The sequence below is a fragment of the Grammomys surdaster genome, unplaced genomic scaffold (genome assembly GCF_004785775.1).
Source record: "Grammomys surdaster isolate TR1022 unplaced genomic scaffold, NIH_TR_1.0 271, whole genome shotgun sequence".
Classification (NCBI taxonomy): Eukaryota; Metazoa; Chordata; class Mammalia; order Rodentia; family Muridae; genus Grammomys; species Grammomys surdaster.
The window spans coordinates 8,547,338-8,574,190 of record NW_021604712.1 but is presented as its reverse complement, the minus strand read 5'-3'; the positions used below and the strand labels follow the sequence as shown (position 1 = coordinate 8,574,190).

The 26,853-nt window shown below is 43.1% G+C and overlaps 1 protein-coding gene across 1 annotated transcript in view; it reads left to right on the top strand.

Moving 5' to 3' along the window:
- Positions 1-999: 999 nt before the first annotated feature.
- The window catches only part of Cers3 (ceramide synthase 3), a 77,151-nt gene continuing 51,297 nt past the window's right edge, over positions 1,000-26,853 (top strand). Inside the window, 3 exon segments of the mRNA XM_028776737.1 lie at positions 1,000-1,024; positions 1,027-1,102; positions 23,819-23,992. Coding sequence (XP_028632570.1) covers positions 1,000-1,024; positions 1,027-1,102; positions 23,819-23,992 — 275 coding nt within the window.

The following is a 26,853-nucleotide window of genomic DNA, read 5'->3' as shown; positions in this document are numbered from 1 at the left end:
CAGTGTGAGACAGTTGTGGCCCCTGGGATCCAGCTTGTGGGCGGAGGAGGATGTGCTGCACAGGCACCAAGCGTGGCGCGTTTGCTTTGCCGGCATACGTGAATCAACTTGTTGGAGCTTTCTTACTATCAAAGCACCTTTAAATAATCCAAGCCCAGAGCCAGTTTATCCTCCACAAGAGAAAGTAAAGCTGCCCCCCCCACACACACACACGCGCGCACACACACACACACACACACACACACGAACAATACACCACCTCAAATAAACCCAATGATAGGCACACGTTTCCTTTTGAAACAAAACACTTCAAGCGGAGTGTCCCTGTCCTGATGCCTTTAAATAGGTTCGTGTCTCTTTGTGATGCTTGCTTTTTAAGATCGAAACAAAAACAAGGTGAATTACATCTGACTGTTCTTAAAAGAAAAAAAAAGTTTCCAGACTATTTTATTCATTTATTTAGGTTGCTATATATTTTTTCTTTAAATCGATTTTGCCCCCATCACTGGTAAACAAGCAGAAAAATATCTAAAGTTCCTTCACGGATGAGACTTAGGCTGCAGTGGTAGTCTTGGTAATGTTGGTTTAGCTAGCCGAATGCCCTGCCAGCATTTGCAGGTACTAGAGTATACTGTAGTTGTCAAACCTGCTCACAGCAGATTACAGCCTGTCCACAGTGTTTCACTTTGCTCTATGGCCAGCCATCTAAATCACTTTCCTTTAGTGTAAACAGCAAAGCCGTCTCATTCTGAGGCAGACTTAATACCTGTGTACCCTAGGCGTGCTGGTGAGGCAATGGGTGCGTTGTCAGTCAGTGTTTGACAAGACTCCAGTTTTTACTTCTCCCAGTGGTAAAACAGGAAGCGACATCCCATCTGGAAGAACCTGAAGGTGCCATCCAGTAGCTTTGCCTCACGTGACTAACTGCCCTCAGTCAGAAATCTTGACTTGCAACTTTCGAGGGTGGGTCTCTGCAAGCATTTCAGGGCTTACGTATAGATGAGGTGTGTTGCTCAGGAGAACAAAGCTGGACCGGGAAGCCTCTCCAGTTGCTCCTCACAGGCGAGGAGTACCTTGTGCAGACTGGAGCTTTGGGAAGAAGGTAGGTGTCAGCTCTGGGATGGTATTTGGAAACTTCCATACAAAGTTCTCTTGACTCTGTGTTTGTGTGGGGGCTGGGGAGGTGGGGGTGGGGTAGGAAGATGAGAGACAGAAAGAATGAAACTGCTTGGTTTGGCCATGATGTTGTGGGGGAAGATTCAGAAAGAGGGGTTTGGAGCCTCCTGCCTGAAGGCTTTGATTTGAGCAGTACCTTGGAGTAGAGAGGAAATGTCGAGTCCGGACTTCTGCTCCTGGCTCGCTCACCTTGCTGTTGACTGAGTTGCAGCTGGTCCGTGAAAGGGATGCCCAGAGTGGGTTAGGCACTGAACTCACATCCAGCTGGGTTTGGTTTATTAGGAAAACCTGACTCCAGATGACAAGAGCAGTGTGGCCTCTGTGCAGCTGTGTGGCCTGTCAGATCCACTTCAGACCCTGTCCCAGCCCCTTCAGCTTAGAGCAAGCAGGACCTGCTCACCTCAGTGACAAACTTTTCTAAGTTAGTACTATCTTTTAGGGATGTAATACTCCTGTCATGCCCCAAAGAAAGTAGCTGATTGATTAAAGCAACTAGCTTCACGCAACAAAACAAAACTTTACTTTTCCTAAATTAAACAAAGTCTTAGAAAAGAAGTTCTTATAAAATAAATTATCAATTCCTGGAAAATCACATAAAGAAACCTTTAGGACTCTCTAGGTGATGGATATTAATTTATTTATTAACCACTGATGTTCAGTGTCCTCTTCTGTCTCTGTTTCTTCCTCTTTGGCTCTCTGTGTGTGTGTGTCTCTGTCTATCTGTCTTGCCCGTATGTAAGCCAAGTAAATGACCTACCACTGAGCTACATCTCCCGCTCTTTACCTGCCCTCTGTATCGGGTCTGAGAGTCTAAACATCTAACTCTCTTACCTTGTAGTCCTCCTATAAGCCTGTTTTGTTTTTTTAACCTCAAGGGGAAATTTCAGTTCTAATTTCATCCATAGGATTGCTGGCCAAAAGAAAAATATTTTAAGGAGACAATGGGCACATATATGGATAATAACTGTATAAAAGATTTGTGAAATGTCAATCAAATTGATTAATATAGTTTCAAAAAGAATTCTTAGTAATGTCTAAATTTATTGTTGATAGTTAATTGTTTTAAACACTGGTTAATGGTATTGGCTATAATTTCTATTCATTGTTCAGTCCTTGCTGTATGTAAATGTATTTCCCATCGAATCCAGTGAGATGGGGCTAATAATATGCGCCTTCTACATGAGAAAGTTTAGTTTGGGGGCCGGAGAGATGGCTCAAGGGTTAAGAACACTGGCTGTTTTTCCAGAGGACCTGTGTTCAATTCCCAGCACCCACATGGCACCTCACAACCATCTGTAACTTCAGGTCTAGGGGATCTAACACCATCACACAGACATACATGCAGGCAAAACACCAATGCACATAAAATATACAAACAAACAAATCTTTTTTTTAAAACCTTAACTGCAGTGAGATCTAGACTGGCTTAACTCAGTGAGAGAGAGGACGCTTTGCTGCCCTTTCTATACCAAAATTCATGGTCTAACCTCTTTCATTCCTTATTGTATTAGTCTTCCAATGCTCTTAACAGAGAGAAATTTCCAAAGCCCATAGTGACATTTAAACATTCTAACTTGGTATCGTTAAAAAAAAAAATTAAACAGCATGAAAAGTAAAAGTTTTCCTTATGGTATTTTCATGTTTACTTAATTTTGGTTGGATCCTCTCTTCCATTCCTCTGCCCTCCCTCCTCACTGTCCCTTCCTGTCCCCACCCTCCCCATTGTCCCTTCCTGTCCCCACCCTCCCCACTGTCCCTTCCTGCCCTCAGGAATTCTGCCATCCCCTTTCACGTCACATATGTTCTATTGTCCTTCCTCTACCTTTAATCTTTTCCTCTCCATGACCACTCTGTCCACATCCCTATAAATAACCCTATGTAAATGAGAACTGAAGCCAAGCTGTACCTCTAAGGGAACATGGAGCATTTGTCTTTCTGAGACTAGGTCACCTCACTTAATGTAATATCTGTTTTTATCCATTGTCTGTATGTTTCTCTTTTTAATTATGTGTTTACTTTCTAATTGTGCGTGCGTGTGTGTGCGTGTGTGTGTGTGTGTGTGTGTGTGTGTGTCTGGGTGGCTGGCTGGCTGTGTGAAGGTATATGAATGTAGCTGTAGGTACCCGTGGAGTCCAGAAGGGGGTGTCAGATTGCCTAGAGGTGAAGTTACAGGTGGCTGTGGTCCACCTGACATAGGTGCTGAAAATGAACTTGGTCCTGTGCCAGACCAGGATGTGCCCCTTACCATGGGGCCGTCTTTCTAGCTCTCTGAGGATTTCTTACTTTCATTTTTAATTACAGCTAAATCTGTTGTCTCTGTGCATCATATTTTTGCTATCTGTTCACATATTGTGAAATCCTGGCTGCTTGCACTTCCTGGCTGTTGTGAATAGAGCAGCAATCCACAAGGAGGTACAAGCGTCTCCGTGGTAGATAGAGAGTCCTTCCGGTCGATGCTCAGGAGAGTAGAGCTGGCTCATACGGTAGTTCTAATTGTAGCTTTTGGGAAAACTCCACTCTGGTTTCCATACTGCCACACCAGGTCACATTGTACCAACCGAAACTGTTTCCCTTTCCCCGTACTCTCCAGCATTTGTTGTCATTTGTCTTCCCAGAGGTAACCATGCTGGCCTCGGTAAGATGGAATCTCAAAGTGGTTTTCATTTTCATTACCCTGATGGATGAGGATGATGATTGCTTCCAAGAAATATTCATTGGCTATTTGTATTTCTTCTCTTAAGAACTGTATGCTCAATTCTGTAATGCATTTATAATTGGCCCATTTTGTGGTATTTGATTTTTTCAGTTCTTTATGTATTCTAGACATTAGCAATGTCATAAATATAGCTTGCAAAGATTTGCTCTGGTCCTTTAGAATTTCTGCTCATTAGACCAATAGTTTTCTTTGCTGTGAAGAATCCCTTCAGATTTTGTGTAAATTCCACTTGTCAATTATTGGGGATATTGGGGTCTTACAGCCAAACATTCTAACTTGGTGCCTTGTTTTAAAAACCCAATCAAACATCAAGCTGTATTTTGTTATAGATTGGGGTGAAGGTGTGGTGTGCTGGACAGAATATAGACAAGAAAGATTTGAATGTGAGTCACTGTTTCCTGCTCACCACGGCCCAGCCAGGCAATGAGATTCTTTAGGCTGTGATTTCCTCATCTGTAAGCATGCAATCTGAATGCCTGTCATGTCAGGCTGGGTGTTACAATGAGTAGAAAGGCAAGATGGTAAGTGCCTGCCACATGACATGGCAATGGTGGCTCTTGATAAATAGTACTTATTTCTCCGTGTGGTGTGTGTGGTTTTTTTTGTTTTTTTGTTTTGTTTTTTTTTTTGTTTTTGTTTTGTGAATGCTTTCAGTGTGTTCAGGCCCAGGAGGATGACCAGTGGCAGGATGGACAAACTCTTCCCTTATGGAGCTGTCTAGGGCAGACTGCTTTTTTGTAGTATAGGGACTTTTTGAATGTTACTTAGTGGTTACTGAAATCCTTCTTGGTGGAACTGATCCATCCTTGAAACTGCCTCAAAGAAAGGTAATGCATAAGTGAATGCTGTATTCTAAAACATCCCCAAAGCACAGTAAAACCCAAGGAGAAGCAGAAATAGAAGGCCTTTCTTCTAAGTGTCAGTTCACTATGTTCATCATTGCAAAGTGACAGACCAGGAGAGAGATGTTTTTATACACATACCTAACACACATACAGATTTCTGATGCAAGTTTTCCCAAAGCCATTGCAGGGCTACTACTAGAATCGGGCAGACACGTGGCAAGAGGGTGCCTGCAGCTCCCACACACTAGCCTTAGGCTCCCCCAAAATTCACTGTAGCCGAGGGAGGCAATGTGAAGAGATCAACCCATATCATACATACATACATACATACATACATACATACATACATTATATATATACATATATATGTACATACACACACACACAGACACACACACAGATAAAAACAGGCTCGTTTTCTCATTGATGGGAACAATATAAAATTCACAAGCAGGGCCACTTAGGTTATTTGAAAAGATCAGCTATTGTGCTCAGGAATGTGAGATAATTACTTACTATATCCACATTCTAAAATGAAGTATTTTTACGAGGAGCATTCCTGTGATAAACCATTTATTTCTCTGCAGGGTACTTGTCTGCTGGAACAAAACTCATCTATCTTATTTTGATTCCTTTGTCAGGCTTATTTTATTGGACAGTCAATAAAAACCTGTTGATTAGATTGAGCCTGACACAGGCTAGCAGTAAACTAATTATTTCAAGATTCAAGCAAAAAAAAAAATTCTAGAGCAGTTTTTTTTATTTCAATAATGAAGATTACTCAAGCTTGATATCTAAATTGGCTTCAATTTCGTCTCTTCAAAGTTTGTTTTCTTGTTTGACCTGGGAATAAAGCTATAAAAACATAAAATATGCTGATGCAAAGAAAACTTAAATTATGCTCATCTGTAATGCTGTGCACGTTACAGGATCCTTGCCATGTTCTACTTTGGGTCAGTGTTATAGGGTCTCCTAATGAGCTCCTCCTGCTCCATTAACTACAACTGGCTTTGCCTGGATGCTTTCCAGGAACAATCTGCTTCCAGTGGAATTCTGCTCTCTGAACTCTGTGAGAACAAAACGTTGTAGCTCTCCGAAATGATGACTGAAAAATAACAGGCAGATGTTTGTTTCATAGGATACTCGATTGCAGTCACTTTCAGATGGTTTTAACCATTACTGAGAATTAGAAATACTTTTTCAAGCAAGTGGTACTTAGTTAACCACTGCCTCTACACACACACACACACACACACACACACACACACACACACACACACTTTTCTGAAATAATATCAAAGAGACACTTGATACACTCATTTCAACTGTCACCTTCTTTTCCTCTTTATAAAGTTGCTCAGCATGGAAATGGTTCTTAACATTGGATGTGAACAAGAAATCAACGGGGGACCTTTAAAGAAGGGGTGTAGCATGCCAGTTGAGTGACCTGGTGATCACAGGGAAATCTGCGGATACTGGATCTCTGATCTCAGCACCATAGCACATTTGGAGCTGTTTGAACATCCATGTGGAAAGAAAGATTGCTGCCTTAAAATGTGTTCAGATCTATATCTTGGTCAACATGCGGCAGAATGACTTCTAGGCTTACATACATCTGACAAAGAGGCTAGTCCAATTTAAAAAAAATTTAAAAAGCACAATTCAGATTTTATAAACTCACTGTAGAGAAACCATGGGGCTGGCAAGATGGCTGAGGGATTAGAAACAATTTCTGAACAGGCCTATTGACCTGAGATTGCTACCTGCCACTCAAGGTGGAAGAAGAGAACCAGGTCCTGAGCATTGTCCTCTGCCATCCACAAACATGCCTCAGAATGGTCACACACACGTAGTACATACCCACACCACTAGTAAAGGCAAATAATAGTGAATGGATAACATATAAAGCATTTTATTATATTTTTATATTGGTTGCACATTGAAATGATATTTTTGATATATGGGTTATATAAAATGTTCAAATATATTTCAGTCTAATTTAATTTTTAAGGATAGGTTAAACCACATGCGACTTCCATTTTTATCTTTTACTGAACAGCATTGTTCTCTATAACAAAAGTAGAATATGTTTATGACCTTGGCATGGGCAGAGTGGTTTTTAAAATGAGAAACAAAATTACACGATTAAAAGAAAACTGTAGAGTGGGGTGTATTAGAATAAAGAAGCTGTGGCTTGTGAGGCATGCCACTGAGAGGAGAAGCCAAGGTGCAGGGGGAAAGGAGGCATGTGCCTTCTATTCAGCTAACAGGCCTATGCCCAAGGAAGCATGTGCCTATATACAGCCAGCAGACCCATGCTCAAGACATGCAAACAAGTAAAAACACTTAGATCGATTTTCAGTCAGCATACAAGACTGCATTGCAACAGCCTCACTCATACTGACCTCCCCCTTAAGCAAATCAGTTTTGAAAGGCCAACACAACAGAGAAATGAGCAAGAGATCCAGACAGGTGCTTAGAAGGACAACAGAAGGACAAAGGACAGAAGGACAGCCGCATGGCTAAGAACTTGGGCACTCTCAGCACTGTCAGCTATTGGGTACTGGAGATAAAAACCACAACATTGTAGTCCTGTGCACCCCGCAGAAAGTCTTTTGTCTAAAAGTCCAACGGAGTGCTGCTGAGCTCTGAGATGCTCCAACAGCAGTATAAATGGACACCTTTGGGTATTTTTTTGTTTAGACGTATCTATTGGACCTCAGTGTGATAACAGTTTGTGCACTGGCATTTCTGCTACAAGGTATAAGTCCTATGGGCATATCTACATATGCATGGCTAAAGAAATATCCAAGAATATCTGTAGACACTGATATTAATTGTTACAGCCCCAACTCAGAACAGCCCAAATTTGTACCAATGATAGTATGGGAAGACAGCTTACAATAAAGTCACATAGTGAAGTAGGGAACACCAGTGAAAATGGGCCAACTGTTGCACCTGATGACATGGGAACAGTTCAGTCCTCACGGCCGAGTGAACAATCCAAACACCAAGATATAGATTCAGGGTGAGTCTATTAACAAGTACAGCACAGGAAGCATTAACCTGTGGGACTGGGAGTTGGGAGGGGACAGATGAGGACAAGAGGGTAGGATGGGACAGGGGCACAGAGGGAACCACAGGATGTTGGCAATACTACTATCTCTGAGTGCTTCACAGAACTTACCCAGATGATACTGGGACTACACAGCCAGAAACCCTGGCCTAGTTGGTCTAGATTAGCGAAAAGCATAGTTCTAAAATGTCTGCCCACAATTGACCTGTAGAGCCCAGGCCAAGAACCAGTCCTAGAAAGCCCACTACTATGCCCAAACATTCACTGTTGGGCCTGGTTGTGCAGGACCCTGTTACTCAAGTCATCTGACTTTGAAGGCATGGTCCACAGTGAGAAATCCCCAACAGTATAAGGCTCCACGGTCTTAAATGCCTTGGAAACGTATGCAGGCATCGAATCAGCCGCACAGCAGCCTAGGAAAGGGTACCCTATTTAAGGCCTGTCACTCCAGATGACTGTTGCCACATCTAACTTTTCAAATAAACCTGCAATTCTAGGTTTGTGTGAAAATTCTCAAGTCTTTTAAATGTTGGCTCACATCAAATCAGTTTGGACCTCTGACTTAAAATTGTAAAGCTGGAAGGCAGCTTATGCTTATTTTTGTATAACATATTGCATTTCTCCTTTTCTGCTTCTGTGAATTTAAACAGGGCATCTAAACTATGCACACATACATATGTATCACACACACACACACACACACACACACACACACACGGCTTAAGTACCTTGATAGAACGTTATCACATACCCTCAAGGTAATTATAGTCATTTACATCTTTATTTCACCCTGTTGTGTCTATTTGGATGTAATCTTGGGACGTTATATCTGTAGCTCAACGTTGATTATATTAACTGTGCTTTTCACAACCTCAGGAGGAGGGATACTTGGGTCATGCAACTACACTGTAATGGTCTGTGAGGTCCTGTAGGTCTTTCCCAAAAGGCAGTGCTGGGTAGATGTTTGACTGCTATGAGCCCTTCACCGCTACCCCACAGCTAATGGCAGTACTCCATTATAACTTCATGTACTCAGGGCAGGAAGGGCTTTGTGTACCTAGGAGGCTTCTTCTGACTTTCAGTTTTTAAGGTGTCAAGATTGTTCAAAACCACTTACTTCAAACATCATAAAAAGTGATAATAAAAGCTGATCTTTTGCACTGGCCATGATGACGCAGGCCTGGAATCACAGCACATGTGAGCTTAAAGCAGGAGGATTGTGAGTTTCTGGGTAGTCTGAGCTACATTGTGAGATGCTGTCACAGAAGCAAAACAAAAACAAGAAACCAAAACAGTTAAACAAAAGCAAAAAACAAACAAACATAATCCTTCATACAGCGTAACTCAATGTAGATCAGTTTGATGGGAAGCAGAATAAGGTCATCCACAAAGAGGTCATAGCTTGACTCTTGGTGCCTAACTTTGAATTTGACTTGGCATTCTAAGCTTGGATTGGTACTTGTCTGCTCTCTGAGCTTCGTTTTCCCCTTCGTGGTAGGAGTCATGATTACTGGAGTTTGCAGTGCCTGGGCACTGTGGAGAACTGGTACCTGCGGCGTGTTGTACACGCGTTACTATTTAATGATCTTCTCTAGTCTATAGAAAGGCAGTTTATTAATTGTTCAGATTCTCAGCTGTAAAACTGGTTTGGATGGCAGCAGACAGCTGAATCCTGCCTTGTACTTTCTCCTCTGCCTTCTAGCCCAGAAACACAGGCTGGATCTCACCTCCTACAGTCCAAGGATAACCAGCCTCTAAGAGGGCAGAAAGGAATGCAGACAGACGGGGCCTGCACCTAGCCCACTGCCTGCTGTTTCCCCTGCCTGCTTTCTGGGGGAACAGAGGGTAACTGGTGAGGAGGTAGATGCTGGTGAGGGTCTAGGAGGCACAGTGAATACGAACTTCCTGATGACCTACAAGGAGCTTTCTCTGGGAAGTGGTTTAGCTGGATTATCAGAAAGTCTGAGGATTTGGAGCACTGCCTGAACAGATAAATCTTTGATGTCCAGAGTTTCTGAGACTTCTGGAGTTGCCGATACCTAAGCAGGCCCACCACAAATATTATAGACAGCCAAAGGCCAGAGTGCCAATGCCAGTTTCCAGCCTTTAGCCCATCCCTTTGCTTCTTCCCAACTGCTGTTTCCTGCTTGGTACCCAGTATGTGTGCACACTCCTTTCTACTTCTCCTCCCTGGGAGTAAAAGATGATGTCATTTTGGGGTGACAGACCAGGCCTAGAAAGATCTCACACGGACCTCTTCTCTGCAGAGCCGACAGTAGTCATCTGTAGCTTCACTTCTGCCAACTTTATATTCTGGCAGAAAAATAGTTCAAGATACTCAGTTTATTTATTTTTATTTGTGCGCACACTCGTGTGTGTGTGTGTGTGTGTGTGTGTGTGTGTGTGTGTGTGTCCACCAAGGCCAGAAAAGGGTATTGGATTGCTAGTTGTGTGCTACCTGGTGTGGGTGCTGGGAATGGAATTGAGTTTCTCTATGAGAGTGAGTACTCTTAAACACTAGCCACATCTCCAGCCTCAAGAGTTTGTTTAAAGAAGCACTTTTAGTTTATTCTTTTGGGTGCTGGGGATGAAACCAAGGTCCTTGCACATGCAAGGCATATGTGTTCTCTATGAGCTACGTACCCTCATTCCAAAACAATAAATGGTGAAGAGAGAACATTAGGGCCATCTAGACTCCAAATCGGTACTGCACGGGGGTGGGGGTTGCAGTAATGACAGCATCCCACTGGGGGAGGGGCCTGGGTAATGTGCAAGACCTGCTGAGCTGGGAATCCTCTTTGTCCGCTCAGCATTGTCTCCCGTTCGTACCAGCTGACTTTCATTAGTAAGGCAGACCCCAGGAAGATAAAACAGTAATTATATAAATACATGTTGATAAAGTTAAGAATTCCCTTTTTAAAATACATGTATATGTGGAAATTCTGGCAACCTGGAGAAATGTTTATTTCTGAGTAATTCTTAAACAGAATACCCAGGTTTTTGTTTCCACACAACCCCCCGCCCCTGCTGTGCACCTTTGTAAGCAAAGTCTCTCTAAATTTAAAGCAATAGACTTGACCTTGTCCAAGTGTATTGAGCAAGGAAACACATCATCTATATAGATTCTAGGCTTTTCAGATCAACCTAAAATTTATGTTCTGTCCCTCCTGCCTGGACCTTCTGGAAATCAGAGCATTACACTTTTCTCTTTCCTAAGTAGTTTTTTGCATTAAAACTAGATCAGGAAGAGGAGCTCTTTCTAACCATGCCTTCTTACTTCCACTTGACAAAGAACACCCAGTGGCTGAGGCCACTGACTGAGGCAATAGCTGCCTGATCAAAGGAGACAAGCAGGCAAATGGCCGTTCCTAAGCCTGTTACACAGAAGAGCTGTCCCAGCAGAAGCTGAGCCCCTGAGCCCAGTGCCAGAGGTTAGGGTCAGAAAAAAAAAAAAAAAAAAAAAAAAAAAAAAAAAAAAAAAAAAAAAAACCAGAGGTTTTCCTTCTTTAACTTTTCTAATTATTTAGCAGACCAAGGAGAGAGCAGTTGAGACTGTGCCTTTGCACCCACTCTTTTTCTTGCCTTCCTCCATGAGTTCACACCCAACACATCACCCTCACCCAAGAGTAATTGGCATCTGCCATCTTGGTCCTTTCCACAGGGCCCTTCACTCTGCAGGGACAGCAGGATGTACAGCACGAAACCCTGCCTTGAAGTATTGCATAAGCCCATGTTTTAAAATATCAAAACTGGGGACTTACTTCATCAGAGCACCTTAGTAATCCTGTCCCTGAAAGTGACTCAGCTTCCTGTATATCTGCGTCTGACAACAGATTTTTCTACTTCCTGCCTGATCAAGGTGTGTCTCCACATTCTCCCCCCAGGTCTCTTTCTGTTTTAGAAAAGGATACATTTGGTGATTTCCTTGATATAAAATATCTTCTTGCACTGATAGCATGTGGCTGTCTAGTCATTCAAAAAGTTGTCACCCAGCAAGACCTGCTATGGGTAGCCTAAACACAGTTCTGGTTACCCTGGAGACCACAGATAATGGCTGGTCTTTGTGCATTGGAAGGGCACTGTGCCACTGTCAAAAAGAGGTGGGAGAGACCACAATACTTCTACCTACAGTTTATTGGGCACTTATTACATGCAATCAGATGCTACTACTGAGCTAGATCCCCAAGGATGCGTACATGGCAGGCATCACACTAAGTGATTTAGACAGGTGGCCTCACTTAATCCCACCCCACATCTTACAAAATAGCTGCTACTGCACACATCTTACAGATTAAAACTTAGTTAAAACTTAGGGCATGCCACTTATACCAGTTTGTGTAGCTAGGAAGAAGGAGAGATAGCAGTCAGGTTTCCACAGTCTTAGTTCCTGTACTATGCCCTGACCTTACAGTATTCTCCAGTGTGCTGGGGTGGAGAGGTCTGGGCACCTCCCCCTCTTCCTATAAGGTCACTGTCAGGACAAATGTTGGCAAATGCATTACACTGTAACATGCAGTCTCCCCAGGACTTGATTGCAGATTTTTGGCTTAATATCCACTCTGTAGGGTCCTATACTGTAAGAAGAATGTAAAATCAGTTATCCATTCCTAGCCTGTGAGAACCTTGCTAAACTTAGTGTCTAATCTTTCTTAGTATTTAACTAAACTTATAGCTGACTTCCCCATATGCAGTAGGTTAGAACAGTCAGCTGTCATTACAGTAACACTCATCCAGCACATCGGTGTGTCCAGGTCTGTCTGAATAGGGAATCACCCTCAGTCCTGCAAAAGGTCTCTGCAATTGTAGGGTTAGCCCCATTAGCAGGTGAGCAAATGAGGGTTCAGAGAAATGGGGTGGTCCAAGTTGCTTCAGTTATTCAGTGACAGGCCTGGTCCTCAAGCTGTATTTCCCCTGAGGCAGGGGGAATCCACATTTAAAATGTAAATCTCTTTGATTTATAGGCTCCATGAAAGAAATACTGTGAGTTGTTTGAGGTGATGTGTCATTTTTGTTGGCGACAACTACCAGCTTGCCTCTTATATGGTGGCCTTATTGCTTGAGTCCCTTCTCCACCAATGGAGAAGGGAGTGAGTGGCACACACAGGGATCTTTGAGGACAAGACCCTAAGTAGATCGGGAGTATTTCAGGTTAGAAAACTGAGGCAGAGCCAGGTGAGTCACCTTTGATCCTTTGTGAGTCACAGGCAGCAGGTTCCTTGCTCCCTTGCGTTTGCCGAACCCAGACTCACTCTCTTGTGCTGGAGACTAATAACAGAGAGATCTGTGGAGTAGGTGTGACTCACTAGGCGAGGGAGGAGAGCTTGCAAGGGAGGACCTGCAAGGGAGGACCTGCTGGAGAGGGACATAGTGTGGGAAAGAAAATGCTGACATGCTGATGCTATTCAGACTGAGATGTCTTAATGTCCTGACACCATTGTCTAGTTGCTCAGGTACTAATTTACATCTTAGTCTCCTCCGGGAGTTAACAAGAGAAAAGACAAGAAAGGGCGGTTAATGAAGTTCTGCCTTCAAAAGCAGAATGGCCAGCCCTGTGACCTTCTCAGGATCCCCCTGCTCATCTTCTCTCTGAGCTGTAATCTTTACATCCCAAGACTGTTCTCTTCTGGACCTTGGTTTTGCCCACATTTGGTTGTATCATGGCTGTTTTTCTGAAGATTTCTATTCCTGTTACCAGTTTAAGGCTCTTGTATTTCTCAGACCTGATTGGGCTGTGCCAGTGTCTGGTCAGTTAAGGGGGTAGGGATGAGCCAGAGTATCTGAGCAGGCAGGAGGAGAGCCCTCAGGAGGCATGCTTGGGAAAAGTGTCCCCAGGAACTTCAACTCCTGCCTTATTCAATTGTCGGTTTGTAGATCCCAGGAAGCAGTCATCCAGGTCAGTAAGGAAACACACTTTAGATTTTTCCCCAAAATTGTTAGGACACAAAATTGCAATAGTTATTAACTCTATGTGTGTAAAGGGATAGGGTAAATATTTACATAAGTAATCAACATGTCTTATTCAAGTCAACCATTAGTTTTTATATATGAAACATTTATTTTAAAGGTTAGCATCTTATGAAAATATTAATGTGAAGTACATCCTCTTAGTAGCCCCCATTAGTTAGATAAGGAACTGGATGTGTAGGAAAATGCTAGCTGTCAGGGTTTTCTCAGATGAAGCAATAAGATTGTTTGAACCCTTAAATAAACCAATTATAAATAATCCTAATATTAGGTCAACAGTAACAAAATTTAAACATTTAAATCAGCCAGAACTATAAGGTGTCCATTTCATAGGTGGGGAAACTGAGATCAGTTAGTCGTCCAGAGGCTCATGGCTAGGGTACTGTGGTCAGTACTGTGGCCAGGATGTGGTCCCACTGGCTCTAAGTCTCCCGAGAGTGGACACTCTATTATTCTACCTCCCCTAACAAGTGTTGGCCATTTGCTTGCTGTGTACAAAATTCTAGGTGCTACTGTGGGTCACTACAAACTAGTCTCTGCTCTTGTGGGTCTTGGAATATAGGAAGGCAATTAAACTCAAAAATCAAGTCAGTGTACAAATAGGTAGTTACAAATTTGACATAGATCGTGGGTTGGAGGAAGCAGGCAGCAATTGTAGCAACCTACAGGGATTCTTCTTTATCTAGCTTTGGGGCAGCAGGGTCCCAGGTATTTTAGATGGAGGCCTTCCAGAAACATAAGGGAGATGCGACAGAGCAGATAAGTGGCAGCAAGACATATGGGAAGAACATTCTAGGCAGGAGGAGGCATGTGCTCTAAAGCTACAGAGACCTGCCTTTCCACTCAAGTATGAGAGAACAGACCACTCACTGTCACAGGATCCCAGAATGAGGTCAGGGCAGGCACAGGGTCACTGGAGACATAAGCAAAGCTCTCATCATCCAGGGACATCCTACAAGCAGCTTAGCTCCAAGAGACTCTTCTCTGCAGAGAGAAGTGGGGTTCCAGATAGGAAAGAGCCATTGTGGGCAATAGGACTCTGGTGGAGTCTTGTCCAGGTTGAGTTTTTCTGCACACATCGCAGATGTGAATTGTGCTTGGAACCTTTCTAAGAAGTCCACGTTATTGCCAGGCATTTCATGAGGTCAGTTGACGCAAGAGAGAGAAGCACTAAAGCATCTCCTGGAAAAGAAATAGATCGCATATGGATTTCAGGTATCTAACTGGCATTTCAGTGGGTTATGAGCTTTGCTAGAAAAGTATCATATGATTAGTAATGATTCATAAAATGTCCCTTTGCAGAAAGCAATAGCTGGCCCATGGCTTAATGTCATGGGACATTAAGTTTTAGAATGTATGGGAATAACTTCAAGTAATCATCTGACCCCAAACAGAGTGAAGAAAACACCAGTATTTTGACTTGTCTAAGAGAACCACAGTCATCAGTTGTCTGCTGTTAGGGTAAGGGTAGAAAAATGGATACCTTCCCCATCAGGGTAGGCTGGGCCCAGTGAGGGCAGGACTCATGAGGGACTGGCCTGTGGGAAGAACTCCACAGTGTAATACATGGGAGTGGGAAGTTGAAGAAACAGTCACTACTCTAAGATAATAAAATCCACTGAGGGTTTAGGGGACTGGGATGCAGAGGTGAGTACTGGGGGCTGCAGCAGAATGTGCTGAAAACTCTGAGGAACTTAACACAGCCACTAGGGCACATGGTAGAGCCGCTCCTTGGGAGAGAGCGAGCTCACTGGAGACTCCATGCTGGAGGGAGGGACTGGAATACGCTGGCTGCTGGAGGACCTGGATAACTTCACTGGAAATTCTCTAGAACCTAGAAGCAAACCCCCTTTCTCTCTTGGTGTACCTTCACTGCCTGGGGCCCGATGGTGTGGAGAACTCTATCATGGGATGAGATTTATGTTTCCAAGGCAGGCAAGATGTTGTTTGAAGTGGAGAGGCGATAGAGTCAGAACTGGCAGAAGCTTCAGACAGGAGGCCCCTACAGGCAGAGCAAATCCTTAGACACCCCTCCCTAGGTAGAAGGGTAATGGAGACCAAGGTCCTCAACGGATTTGTTAGGAAAGAAGCCCCCTGGTTTATTTTTATTGAGCTATATATTTTAGACGTATATTTCAGATACACATTCTTGTATAGAAAATGTTTCAAATATTTTATCCCAGTGTATGGCTTGCATTTTATTCTCTCACTCATGGTTTTATGAGTAAGTCTCTCCAGCTTTATAATCTACTCAGAAGCAACACAAAGAATAGCTCAGGCTTACGACTCCTCCTTAGTCTTCTCCATATAACAATTAGAGTTTCAGCCTAGGATGTAACACAGAGACTCAGTTCTATGCCTTGGGTACCATAGGTGTTTGCTTCCGTTGTGTTTGACAGCCTAGCTGTGACTGGAGCAGGACGAAAAAGCCAGTTGACCCGAAGTGTTGCTCTTGTCCTGTGGTGTCCATCTTCCACTAAGAGACGGACAGAGCCAACTGGGCATGCAGCCTCATTTACGGAGAGACAACCCAAATTAGTTCCGTTTCTGTGTCATTAACACGGTGTACACAGCCGCTCCTAGCACAAGAAAAGCTGGGAAATGGTGCCCTGACCTACAGGGCAGCATGTGTCCAGGTAACCTGGGCTGGGAATGAGAGCTCTGGGCTGAAAGATGAAACGACTGAATTCTTGGAGTCATTCAGATACCCTTCAAGGACATCTTTAGGTGATACTACATTTTTGTCAAATATATTATGTTATTTTGGATTTTAAAATCTCTACGTCTATACTAAATTCCTGGAGGCTTTAAGTGAGTAGAATGGCAAATGTGATCCGAGAAAATTGTTTTACATTGCTTTGTGTTTTCCCTCATGCGTGTCACTTGCTTCTCTATAGGGAGAATGGGAGGTCCCCCCTCCTGTTTTATATTTTCTCCTTGGTTTTTCAATAGGAATAAGCTCAAGCAACTACAGTGTAGGGTTTGATGTTGTTGTTTTTGTTGGCTGTGAATGTGGTGTGGTGTGTGTGTGTGTGTGTGTGTGTGTGTGTGTGTGTGAGGGTGGTGTGGGTGGGTGCATAGTGTGTGTGTAGTGTATATGTGAGTGTGTGTAAGTATATAAAATGTGTATTTAGAGTGTAGTTTTGTGTAATATATATTATATATATCATACATATTATATGTGATGTGTGTGTCTGTATATTGTGTGTGTATTTTATATGTATATAATGTGTGTGTGGTATCTGTGTGTAGTGTGTGTGTACATGTGTGAGTGTATGGTGTGTGTGTATGTGTATATTATGTATGTGTATGATGTGTGTGTAGTGTATTGTGTGTGTATGTGTATATAATGTACGTGTATTGTTTGTATGATATATATGTGTTGTGTGTGTAGTATGTGTGTGTCTGTGTGTGATATGTGTGTATGTGTGTGTGTGTTTGTGTGTATGTACGTGAGTGTGTGTATATGGTCTGTGTGTGTATGTGTAGTGTATGTGTCTATGAATGTGTGTGTGTGTGTGTGTCCACACATGCTCATTAATAGCCTCAGTCACAAGGAATTTCTTTTAGAGTTAGGTGTTTGTGTCGTATGCATGATCTTGCTTGTTGACCTGAAGAGTCATGACCTTGATGCTTTGAGAGAATCCAGGATGGCTCAGCCTCAGGGCCGTTCACAGAAAGCAGAGAGCTGCTCATGATATCCTTTGTGCTTTATCTTCAAGGCATAACCAGTTCCTTGGGCTGGGTGTGCAGAGTTAGTTCCAAAGAAAACACGAATCAGTAATGTAGACAGACATGTTTACCTTACCCTAGTCCCAAATTGTAAGGATTGTTTTGCAGTTAATAAAACTGAAATGGCTTGTAGATAATTAACTCAAACATCATTTGTGCTATATTGTCACTCCTGCTGTTCTCAATACAGTCTAGCTTCCATCAGTAGCTCACAGTTCCTGAGGGTCTGACATGAGGGTGTTCTGCTTGCTCTCTTCCTGGAGACCCCATCCATTCCTATAACCTGGCCGGCTGCTCAGGCATAGAGGAACTTAGAGTGACCAAGTAGTAAAACCATGTACCTCTTCCAGGAGAATCCAGACAGATCTGGTGAAGACTGGTCCTTTGAGTTTCTTCATTTGTCTTTGTATATTGAGACAAGTTCTGTTGTGTTGCACATACTGATCTTGAACGTGTGAGCTCAAGCCATTGTCTTGCCTCAGAGTCTGACAGGCCTTGTTTTAACAGTTTTTTTTTTTCCTCAAACATCCACGAAGTCTAGAGTTAAGCCGAACGAGTATAAGATCATAGCACGGGAGTCAGTGAGGTTCTCAGAATCACTGAACTAAATTAACTAAAAAGTTAATGGATCACAGTCAGGAGTCCTAAGTGACAGAATCACTGTTGTGAAGCTTTAAAGGTCTTCCTCTCTTTTCCTCTCCTCCTGTGTCTTGGTGTCTTAAACAAAAACCATTATCAGAGATTATTGGCCTTTCCTGAAGGAAGGCTGGTGAACCAAATTTGGATGACATCAGAACCGGGAGGCAGGCCATGGAACTGAGAAAAAGCAGCTATGTGTTCTGTGCTGCAGCCACCTGTGCAGGCTACTGTCTGACACTTCGGGATAGCACTGGCTGCTGCAGCCCTGGATGACCCAAGGAAAGCATCGGATGGAGGACATTTGCATATAGAATATGATAGTGGAGTGAATCTCAGTGACCTTGTCTCAGACCAGGCCTTCTGAGATGCTAATGGATAGAGATGTCCCCACCAGCTCTGAAAATATTACTGTCATATGTGGGTGTGATTTTTCACGTTTTCTGTGGGGGATGAGTACTGACTGACTTCCAAGGTGACCTGCCCAGTGCACTAGGGTCAGAGAGAGGTGGTGGTGTTATTCTGAAAGCTACTAGAATAGTGTTAACAGATAGTACAGGTTGTACCCTTACAGACCTTATCAAAGGCCAGGTAAATGGGAATTGTGTCTGGCTAAAAGCCAGAAGAAGATTCTTATATCTCGTAATCTCTCTCTTCCTGCCCCCTCCCCCCTCTCTCTCCCAGTCCCCTTTCCCTTTCTCCTTTTCCCTCCCATCCCCCTTTCTCCTCTCTCCCTCTCCCCCCTCTGTCTGTCTCTGTCTCTCTCCCTTGCTCGAATGATATACAAATGCATGCACGCACACACTACATATATCTTGAGAGAAAACAAAAGAAAGGTGGGAAAGTTGACTGAAAAGAAACTGAGTTATTAAGGCCTGTGCCTGGAGCTACATGTTGGCATGTGGAAATCTGGTGGACAGTTTATACTTGAGGGGCTGTCATCTGATTGAGACACTTCTTCAGGACAGATTCTTTCTGTTTATTGTTTTGTGGCAGGCTCCAATGGTACAGTTTAGATTGGCCTTGAATTTGAAATCTTCCTCTCTGAGGTACCTTACTCTTTCTTTTTTTTTTTCTTAACATGCAATTCACATATTATATTATTCATTTAAAGTGCACACTTAAATGCTTTTCGGTACATTCTCTGTTGTGTAACAACACCGATTTTGAATACTTCATTATTTCCAGAGAAGTGCCATGCCCCTCCCTTAGAAGTCACCTCCTCTACTCTCAAGCCAGGAATGTCCCCTCCACCACCATAGCCCCAAGGTATACCAGTGGTGGTTTCAATAGGTTTGACACTCATAGTCTCATGTATTTGGGTGCTTGACCCAAGCATAGGGAGTGACACCATTAAGAGGTATGGCCTTGTTAGAGTGGGTGTGGCTTTGTCAGAGGATATGTGTTGCTGTGGAGGCGGCCTTTGAGGTCTCGTAGATACTCAAGCTATGCCCAGTGTGATGCAAGGTCTCCTTCTGCTGCCTGCAGATCGAGATATAGAACTCTCAGCTCCTTCTCCAGCACCATGTCTGCCTGCATGCTGCCATGCTTCCTGATAATGGGCTGATCCACTGAATTGTAATCCAGCCCCAATGTATTGTTCTCCTTTAAGAGTGACTGTGGTCACGCTGTCTTCACAGCAATGGAAACCCTAACTAAGCCAATCTCTAACCTACTCTCTGTCTCTATGGAGCTGTTTGCTCTGAATGTATAGTAGCCACGAGCTCAGATAGACCATTTGTGAGCCATTACCTTTTTACCTAAGGTAAGCCTTGAGGAGTCATCCACGTTGGAACGGAATCCTTTGAATTTTCTTGCTCTCTAGGAGTGATTGGCAGATAACGTGCACTCCCAGGGGCAGTGCCTGGGGCTGACTTCTCTGGGGTCTGTCTGTGATTTTGGGGCTTTGGTATCACACTCAGTGATGGGAGTGGCAGCTTGAGCTTGTGTTTCTTTCATGGCTGGCAATGCGGAGCACCCCTTCCTGTGCTCACTTTACTGACCATGTGTGTGTCTCAGGTGACATGCTTGTTCAGATACTTTCTAAGGATGGGCTATTTGTCCCGCTAGTAGTGGGATGTAAGGGTTCTTTGCATATTTGAAACATTTCCCTTATGACACACACTTTCAGACTTTCCTCTGTCCTGTGGGTCCCTGGCTCATGTCACTGGTGCTGTCCCTGGCTCATGTCCACTGGTGCACAGGAGTCTTTCCCTCTGATCTCTTTTGATCTACCTCTGCTCTTGTCGCTTCTGCTCCCACATGTCATCTCAGAGGGCCTGGTCTGAGACAGGGTCACCAAGATTCACTCCACTGTCCTATTGTGGGAGTCGTATGACTCTGGCTCCTACATTTAGATCTGTGCTTCATTTTGAGATCTTGACCTTGGTATGAGCTCTAAGGACTCTAAGACCCCCGAATCTTTAGTTATGGATGTTTTATGGCAACGCCCAAGGAAAGTGTTTATAGTAAGGATTGACTGAGTTTTGTTTCTAAGTATGAGCGACATTTTCTGAAGTCTGTCTTTTTCTTCTTTGTCCTCTCTGTCTTCTAAGTTGTTTCTTCTGTTGGCTGTCTTTACTTGGTGTGGCTAGGCATTAAATTGACTATTGTTTCCAGCAGACTTGAAGCCCAGCTTGCATCTAATGTTAAGGACTTACTCCTGCATAACTTATATTATAGGCTGCTTGAAAAGCTGTATTTCTCCCAAGGCAAAGAAAATCCATGTTTCCCTGAGTTGTGTTTTAGGACTGAGCAACTTATTTTATGTAGTAATTATTGAACAATACTAGAAGAAAAAAAAACCCTAACTCACTGCATTGCTATTTGCTCCTAGCCCTGGTATTTTTAATTTTTGTCAGAGCCAATAATGCCACAAATCTGCAGAGGCAAACTCCTCAAAAGATATGTTTGTCTTTACGTCCATACCTAGTTCTGGTTTGAATGATGAGCTCAGGCTTGGTAAAAAACATTTTAGCTTGTATTAATTTCTAAAATCTGTAAGAATTGGAGATTGACTCAAATGCTTGTGTTTACCCTTGTTCTGAGCAGTACCTCGGTGTGAACGCTGCGTAGATTTGTCTTGGGTGGTAGGGGAGGTATGCTAAGGTCAAACTCAGGACAGAGCCTTGTGTGTGTGAGACAGACACTCTACCACTGAGTTACATCCTCATCCTCCACCCACATCTTAGTTTCCTCCATAGGAAACGGGTATCAGATGCCAGAGCAGTCACACTAGACTCCTCTGTTACTGTACCAAATAGGTTGATGACATTTGTTAAGCCCACCTTCCCACCCCAACCCCAATTTATTTATTGTCACTGTCCTTCCCTGGCTCAGACCATATCAACTCTGGCCTATCTGGAATCCCCCTGAAGCCTAGTGTCACTTCTTTCTCCCTTTCTTCTTCACAGTCCGAGAGCCCAAGTGAAAATGTGTATGTATTGGTGGGCATCTTTTTTTGACCGTATTTGCATGATTTGGCAGCTCAGGTTAGGAAGGACAGTGGAATGATAATCCATGCCCAAGCTCACCTTTCTCCAAGGGCACGGCTGTGCAGGTGTGGCTCTGACTGGATTGGCACCCCTCTGGAAGGGCGCTGCTCTCAACACTAGGCATAAGGTTGTGACTCTAGGGACAGTCTGACCCGTGTTTCTGGCTAAATATTTACAGAGAAAAACCAAACGGTCTCAGTTTCAAACTGTTGGGATGGAAATGGTCATAGCCACCATGGTGAGGTTAAAACATGCAGGCGGTGTGATGGAGTGCACACTTCCTGATAGACAACCTCTATAGACTGCTGAAATCTCTGGCAGGGCTGTGTTCTCTTGTATGGTAATGAGCTGACTGGCTACTGATGCACTTGGCAGGGCCCAGGAAAGGCCAAGGCAGGATTCAAGGGTTTCTGCCACCAGTCATACTCCTCAACTTTTGGGGAGGGCCAAGGGACTAAGGGTTCAAGTCTTTGCCAGTGGCTAAGGGCTTAATCATGCCTACACAATGAAATTTCAGTAAGAACAAAGGGCAGATTTCTAAGAGCTCCAGGTAGCTTAATGTGTGTACCTGGAGAAAGCATAGATGATCAAAGCCCTTCCTACATGCTTTGCCGTATCCATCTCTTCTGTATCATTGGTAATAAACCAATGTAAGTCCATGTTTCCTGAGTCTGGTAAACCACTCTCACAAAGTAATCATACTTAAGGGGGGTTTTGAGCGCCCAGATGTGTAGCCAGTCAAAAGCACAAGTTAAACAGCCTGAAGCTTGAGGTTGCCATCTCTCCCGGGAGGACTTGGGGTTGAGCCCATAGCAATTTCAGACTTGAGTTGGATGAGAGGTTGGCCAGCAGGCGTCCAGTGCTGCACAGCTGCCTGATTGCCGATGGAGAGGAATTCCTGCACTCTGTGCTCACGGATGCTTCTGGGTTGGGTGTTGGGACAGCAAAGGGAAGCAACCGAATCCAAGTCACTCCAGTGCTGCGTGCTGCCAATCAGCTTCTGCTCCTACTCTTTTGCCTTCTCTAGCTCACATCTCCTCGCTGCTGGCCATCTCCAGTGGGCATCTCTGCTGCGTCCATTGTCTAGCCTCGCCGCACAGCACTTTGCAGTTTTATTCTTTATTTTTCTGTTCTAGTTAGGATTCTTTTTTTCCTTTTACTGAAAATAGATCTTTTCCCACATAATATATTCTGCTTATGGTTTCTACTCCCTCAATTCCTCCCAGTTCCTTCCCATCTCCCCTCCCATCCTGAGCCACCATGTTTCTGTCTCTCATTGAAGAAAAACAAGCTTCTAAGAATAATAACATCATGATGATGATAAGGCAAAACTAACACATTAGAATTGATCAATTTTTATGATGCCTAAAAATATGTATCAAAGTTACTCATTTTAAACAGGCTTGCCTCACCTACAAGTCTATTTGGTTCTCAAGATGGGAACCTTATTTATTAACTACTGTGTACCCCATATCTAGTACAGTGCTTCAGCAGATAGGAGAGTCTCCATAAATATGATTATTAACAGGATCCATGCCCAATGGCAAAGATTTGTAATTCTAGCCTCCAGGAAGCTGAAGCAGGAGGCCTGGGCTTCAAAATGGGCGCAAGGCTAAGTCTATGCAATTTAGTAACAACTGGCTTCAAAGGGGGTCAGGCACCTATCTCACTCTAGAGTCTGTGCCTAATATGAGTGAAATGCTAAGTTCAATTCCCACTACCCCAAAATATTAAAAATAGAAAGATTACTGACGTGACATCATGTAAACTTGTCCTTCATCTCCCAGGACATGTCTTAGAGTGCTTGTGAAGTTTTATCTACACATTGAAACTTTCAGGGGCTTGATTTTTGATACTTGGAAGTTGTAGAGCCCATTAAATTATTTTTATATCATGAGCCATATGAGAAAAATAAGTATCTGTAATGGCCACAAGTGTGCATCCTAAAATATGAAGAGGAGCGTGCTAAGCTTTGGTTTTCCATCCCACCGCCTAAGCACTCTGGAGCCACTGGATGTAGTTTCCTTGTTAAATGCAGTAGAAGGCACTGAGAGCTTACTTACCCCCTTTCTTATTTTAAGATCCTGCTTTAAGTGTTTTCAAAGACAGTGTTCCACAATATCTCGGTTCCAAGGGCTGAGTTGACGAGTCTAACCTATGCTTTTCTTCATTTGTCTAGAATGTTTCAGACGTTTAGAAAATGGTTCTGGTCGGAGAGATTCTGGCTTCCTCCGACAATAAAGTGGTCAGACCTGGAAGATCATGAAGGGCTTATCTTCGTGAAAGCTTCCCACTTGTACATCACAATTCCATATGCCCTTCTCTTAATGGTCGTCAGATACTTCTTTGAAAAGTAAGTGGTACTTATGTGTTTCCCTTCCCATTCCCCTTTTTGCTGACTCTACCATGGTAAAGTCCGAGACCTTGTCCTTAATGAGTCTCTTGTTCAGAGTGCACATGAAACATTACTTGCAGGCTGGAGAAGAAGAATTAGAGGTGTGAATATCATTGTGTGCTTAACTCTTAAAGTAAAAAGCAAACAAGACAGAGACAGGCTGAGTGCGGGGAGAGACAGCCATGATGAGCACACGATATGGGCATGTGTGGAAATATCACAGTGAATTGCATTGATTGTACCGTTAACACTGCGAATAGTAAATTGTGACAGTGCTAGAAAAAACTATTTATTGAAGATGAGCTGTCATTCTAGAATGTCTGGAAAACATCAGGAATGTCTCACTAAGGAGCAAAGCAACTACCCCTGGGTAGTATAGCTTATTCTTAAGTTGTACAGCTGTCCTTTCTTCCCAAGCATAAGGAAATCAGAAAACAATGTTAAGTTGCTTTTCTTCAGAAAATTAGAAACTTTTTTCTTGATTTAATTTGTATAGATATTTTCTATGTACTATATTTCTATATTCTGTATGTCTATTCAATCCTGTATTAAAACTGTATTAGTGTTTTGACATCAGGGAGCAAATGCTCATGGGTGGTGTCTGTGGTGGCCTCTGCTGTGAGCACATTGGGTCATTGGAAGCAGAAAAGAAGCATGTTTGAAATGGCAAGAGCTGGAGAAACTTAAGACAGGCCTGATAGAGATCAAGCAGTCCAAGATGAATCCAGCACAGACCAGAGTTTATAACGATCTGCAAGAGGCCTCACCTGGAGAGTCTGTCTGACCAGTTCTATTTCGTGGACTCGCCAAAAGGTTTTTGTACAAACTGCAGCTTCACTTGGGTCAAAAATGGACTGTTGCTCTCATGAAGAAGAGACCCCTGGTCTGCCCCTAAACTGTGGCTCAGTGCACTTGAAAAGTTCTTCCCTCTAAAAACATTTATTTTTATTCATGTGTACCTATTTACGACACTTTCCCCTTCCCTTAGAAGTACATAATTTTATTTATGTGGACGTATTTATGATACACGTATCTTGGTGTCAGCAGAATCTAGAAGAAGGCATTGGATCCTCTGGAGCTGGAATCATAGGTACTTGGGACCTGCACTAAGTAGGTGCTGGGAACTGAATTCAAGTTCTATGGCAGAGTCACAGCGCTCTTAACCACGGAGCCATCTCTCTAGCTCCTGTCCTTCCCTTTTAAAAGTTATGCTATTTACATAGATAGTTTGATTTTCCAAGTTATGTATAATGAAAATAAAATTTGCCGCTGCGCATTCAAATTAACAAATGGCATTTTACTGCTTGAACTAGTTTCCATTTTTGAGCTTTACTGAATTTGGCATCTGGGTCCTTTATTATCTCCACTACAGAAGTCCTGGTTTTTCAGTGGGCAGCTGTTGTTTCCAGTATCTGGTCAGCCAGTGAGACAGAGTATCCTTTTGGTTGCCAGAGCCACAGACCAAGTCTGTATGTCTATGTCTTCCCTGGCTAACAACAGTGAGGAAGAAGTCCCCTCTTGAATTCTTCAAGTCATTCTTGTTTCCCCAAGGGATTACGTGTAGTCGTTGTCTTCTGACTCCTTATCAAGTTAATTATCACGTTAATTCCCAACAACGTATCCTGAGTCCTTTCTATTCTCTCTTTTATTTTGTGTTTATATGTATGGATGTTTTGCCTACAGGTATGTCTGTGTGCTACATGCATGCATTGCCTGAAAAAGTCAGAGGAGGATGTTTGATCCCCCGGTGTTGAAGTTACAGGTGGTTGAGGGTCACCATGTAGGTGCTGGGATTTGAACATGGGTCCTCTGCAAGAGCAGCCAGTGTGCTAACCCACTAAGCCATCTCTCCAGCTCAGTTCTTTTAAGTCTGCAATGCTACGAAAGCATATTTCTTTCAGTGGGTTTCTCTTTATAGCCCTGGCTGTCCTGGAACTCACTCTGTAGACCAGGCCGGCCTCGAACTCAGAAATCTGCCTGCCTCTGCCTCCCAAGTGCTGGGATTAAAGGCATGCGCCACCACCACCTGGCTCATTTATTTAGGTTAAGACTAGTAGTTTCTCACTAGTTTACCTTCTATAAATTCTTTAATATCTTTGAAATATGGTTTTATGTGACTTTGGAATCCTCGTGTCGTTCGTGCCTGCGTTGTTGGTTGCATAATTGATAGGAAATTAAGACCTACTTCCCTTCCTTTCTCGAAAACAATCAGCAGCAGAATGTCTGTCTGCCTTGCCCTCTGTTCGTCTGGTACAAGCTACTATCTTTTTATCTGTCTCAGAATATCATGGGCTTTCTCCAGTAGAACTTAGTCTGTCTGGAAGTTGGAATACTCTTTTCTTCTTAATCACATTACCTTATGAAACTTTTACTTAACTTCTATATCTAAAAAACGAAATAAAGGGCTGATTATCTGATCATTCATAACCAAGCTTCTAGATTTTAATTACACAAAACATTTTGAAGTACTAGAGTAGACTGGCAGAAGTTACAGTCTTTGTCAGAACTGGAGAAAGAATTTATTTATTTATTTATTTATTCCTCCTCCTATTGGGGTTGGGTTATTTTTTATTTGTTTGGAGGTGATCTTGAGACTAGGTCTCATGTAGCACAGGCTGGCCTTGAACTGTTTTTTGAACTGGGGATAACCTTAAAGTTATGAGCCTCCTACTTCTGTCTGTCTCCTGGGGGCCGATATTAGAGGCGTGCTAGGCAAGTGCTCTGCTAACCGAGATACACTGAACTCTTTACCCGTGTGTGTGTGTGTGTGTGTGTGTGTGTGGTGTGTATGCATACGTGTATGTGTGTGTGTGTGTGTG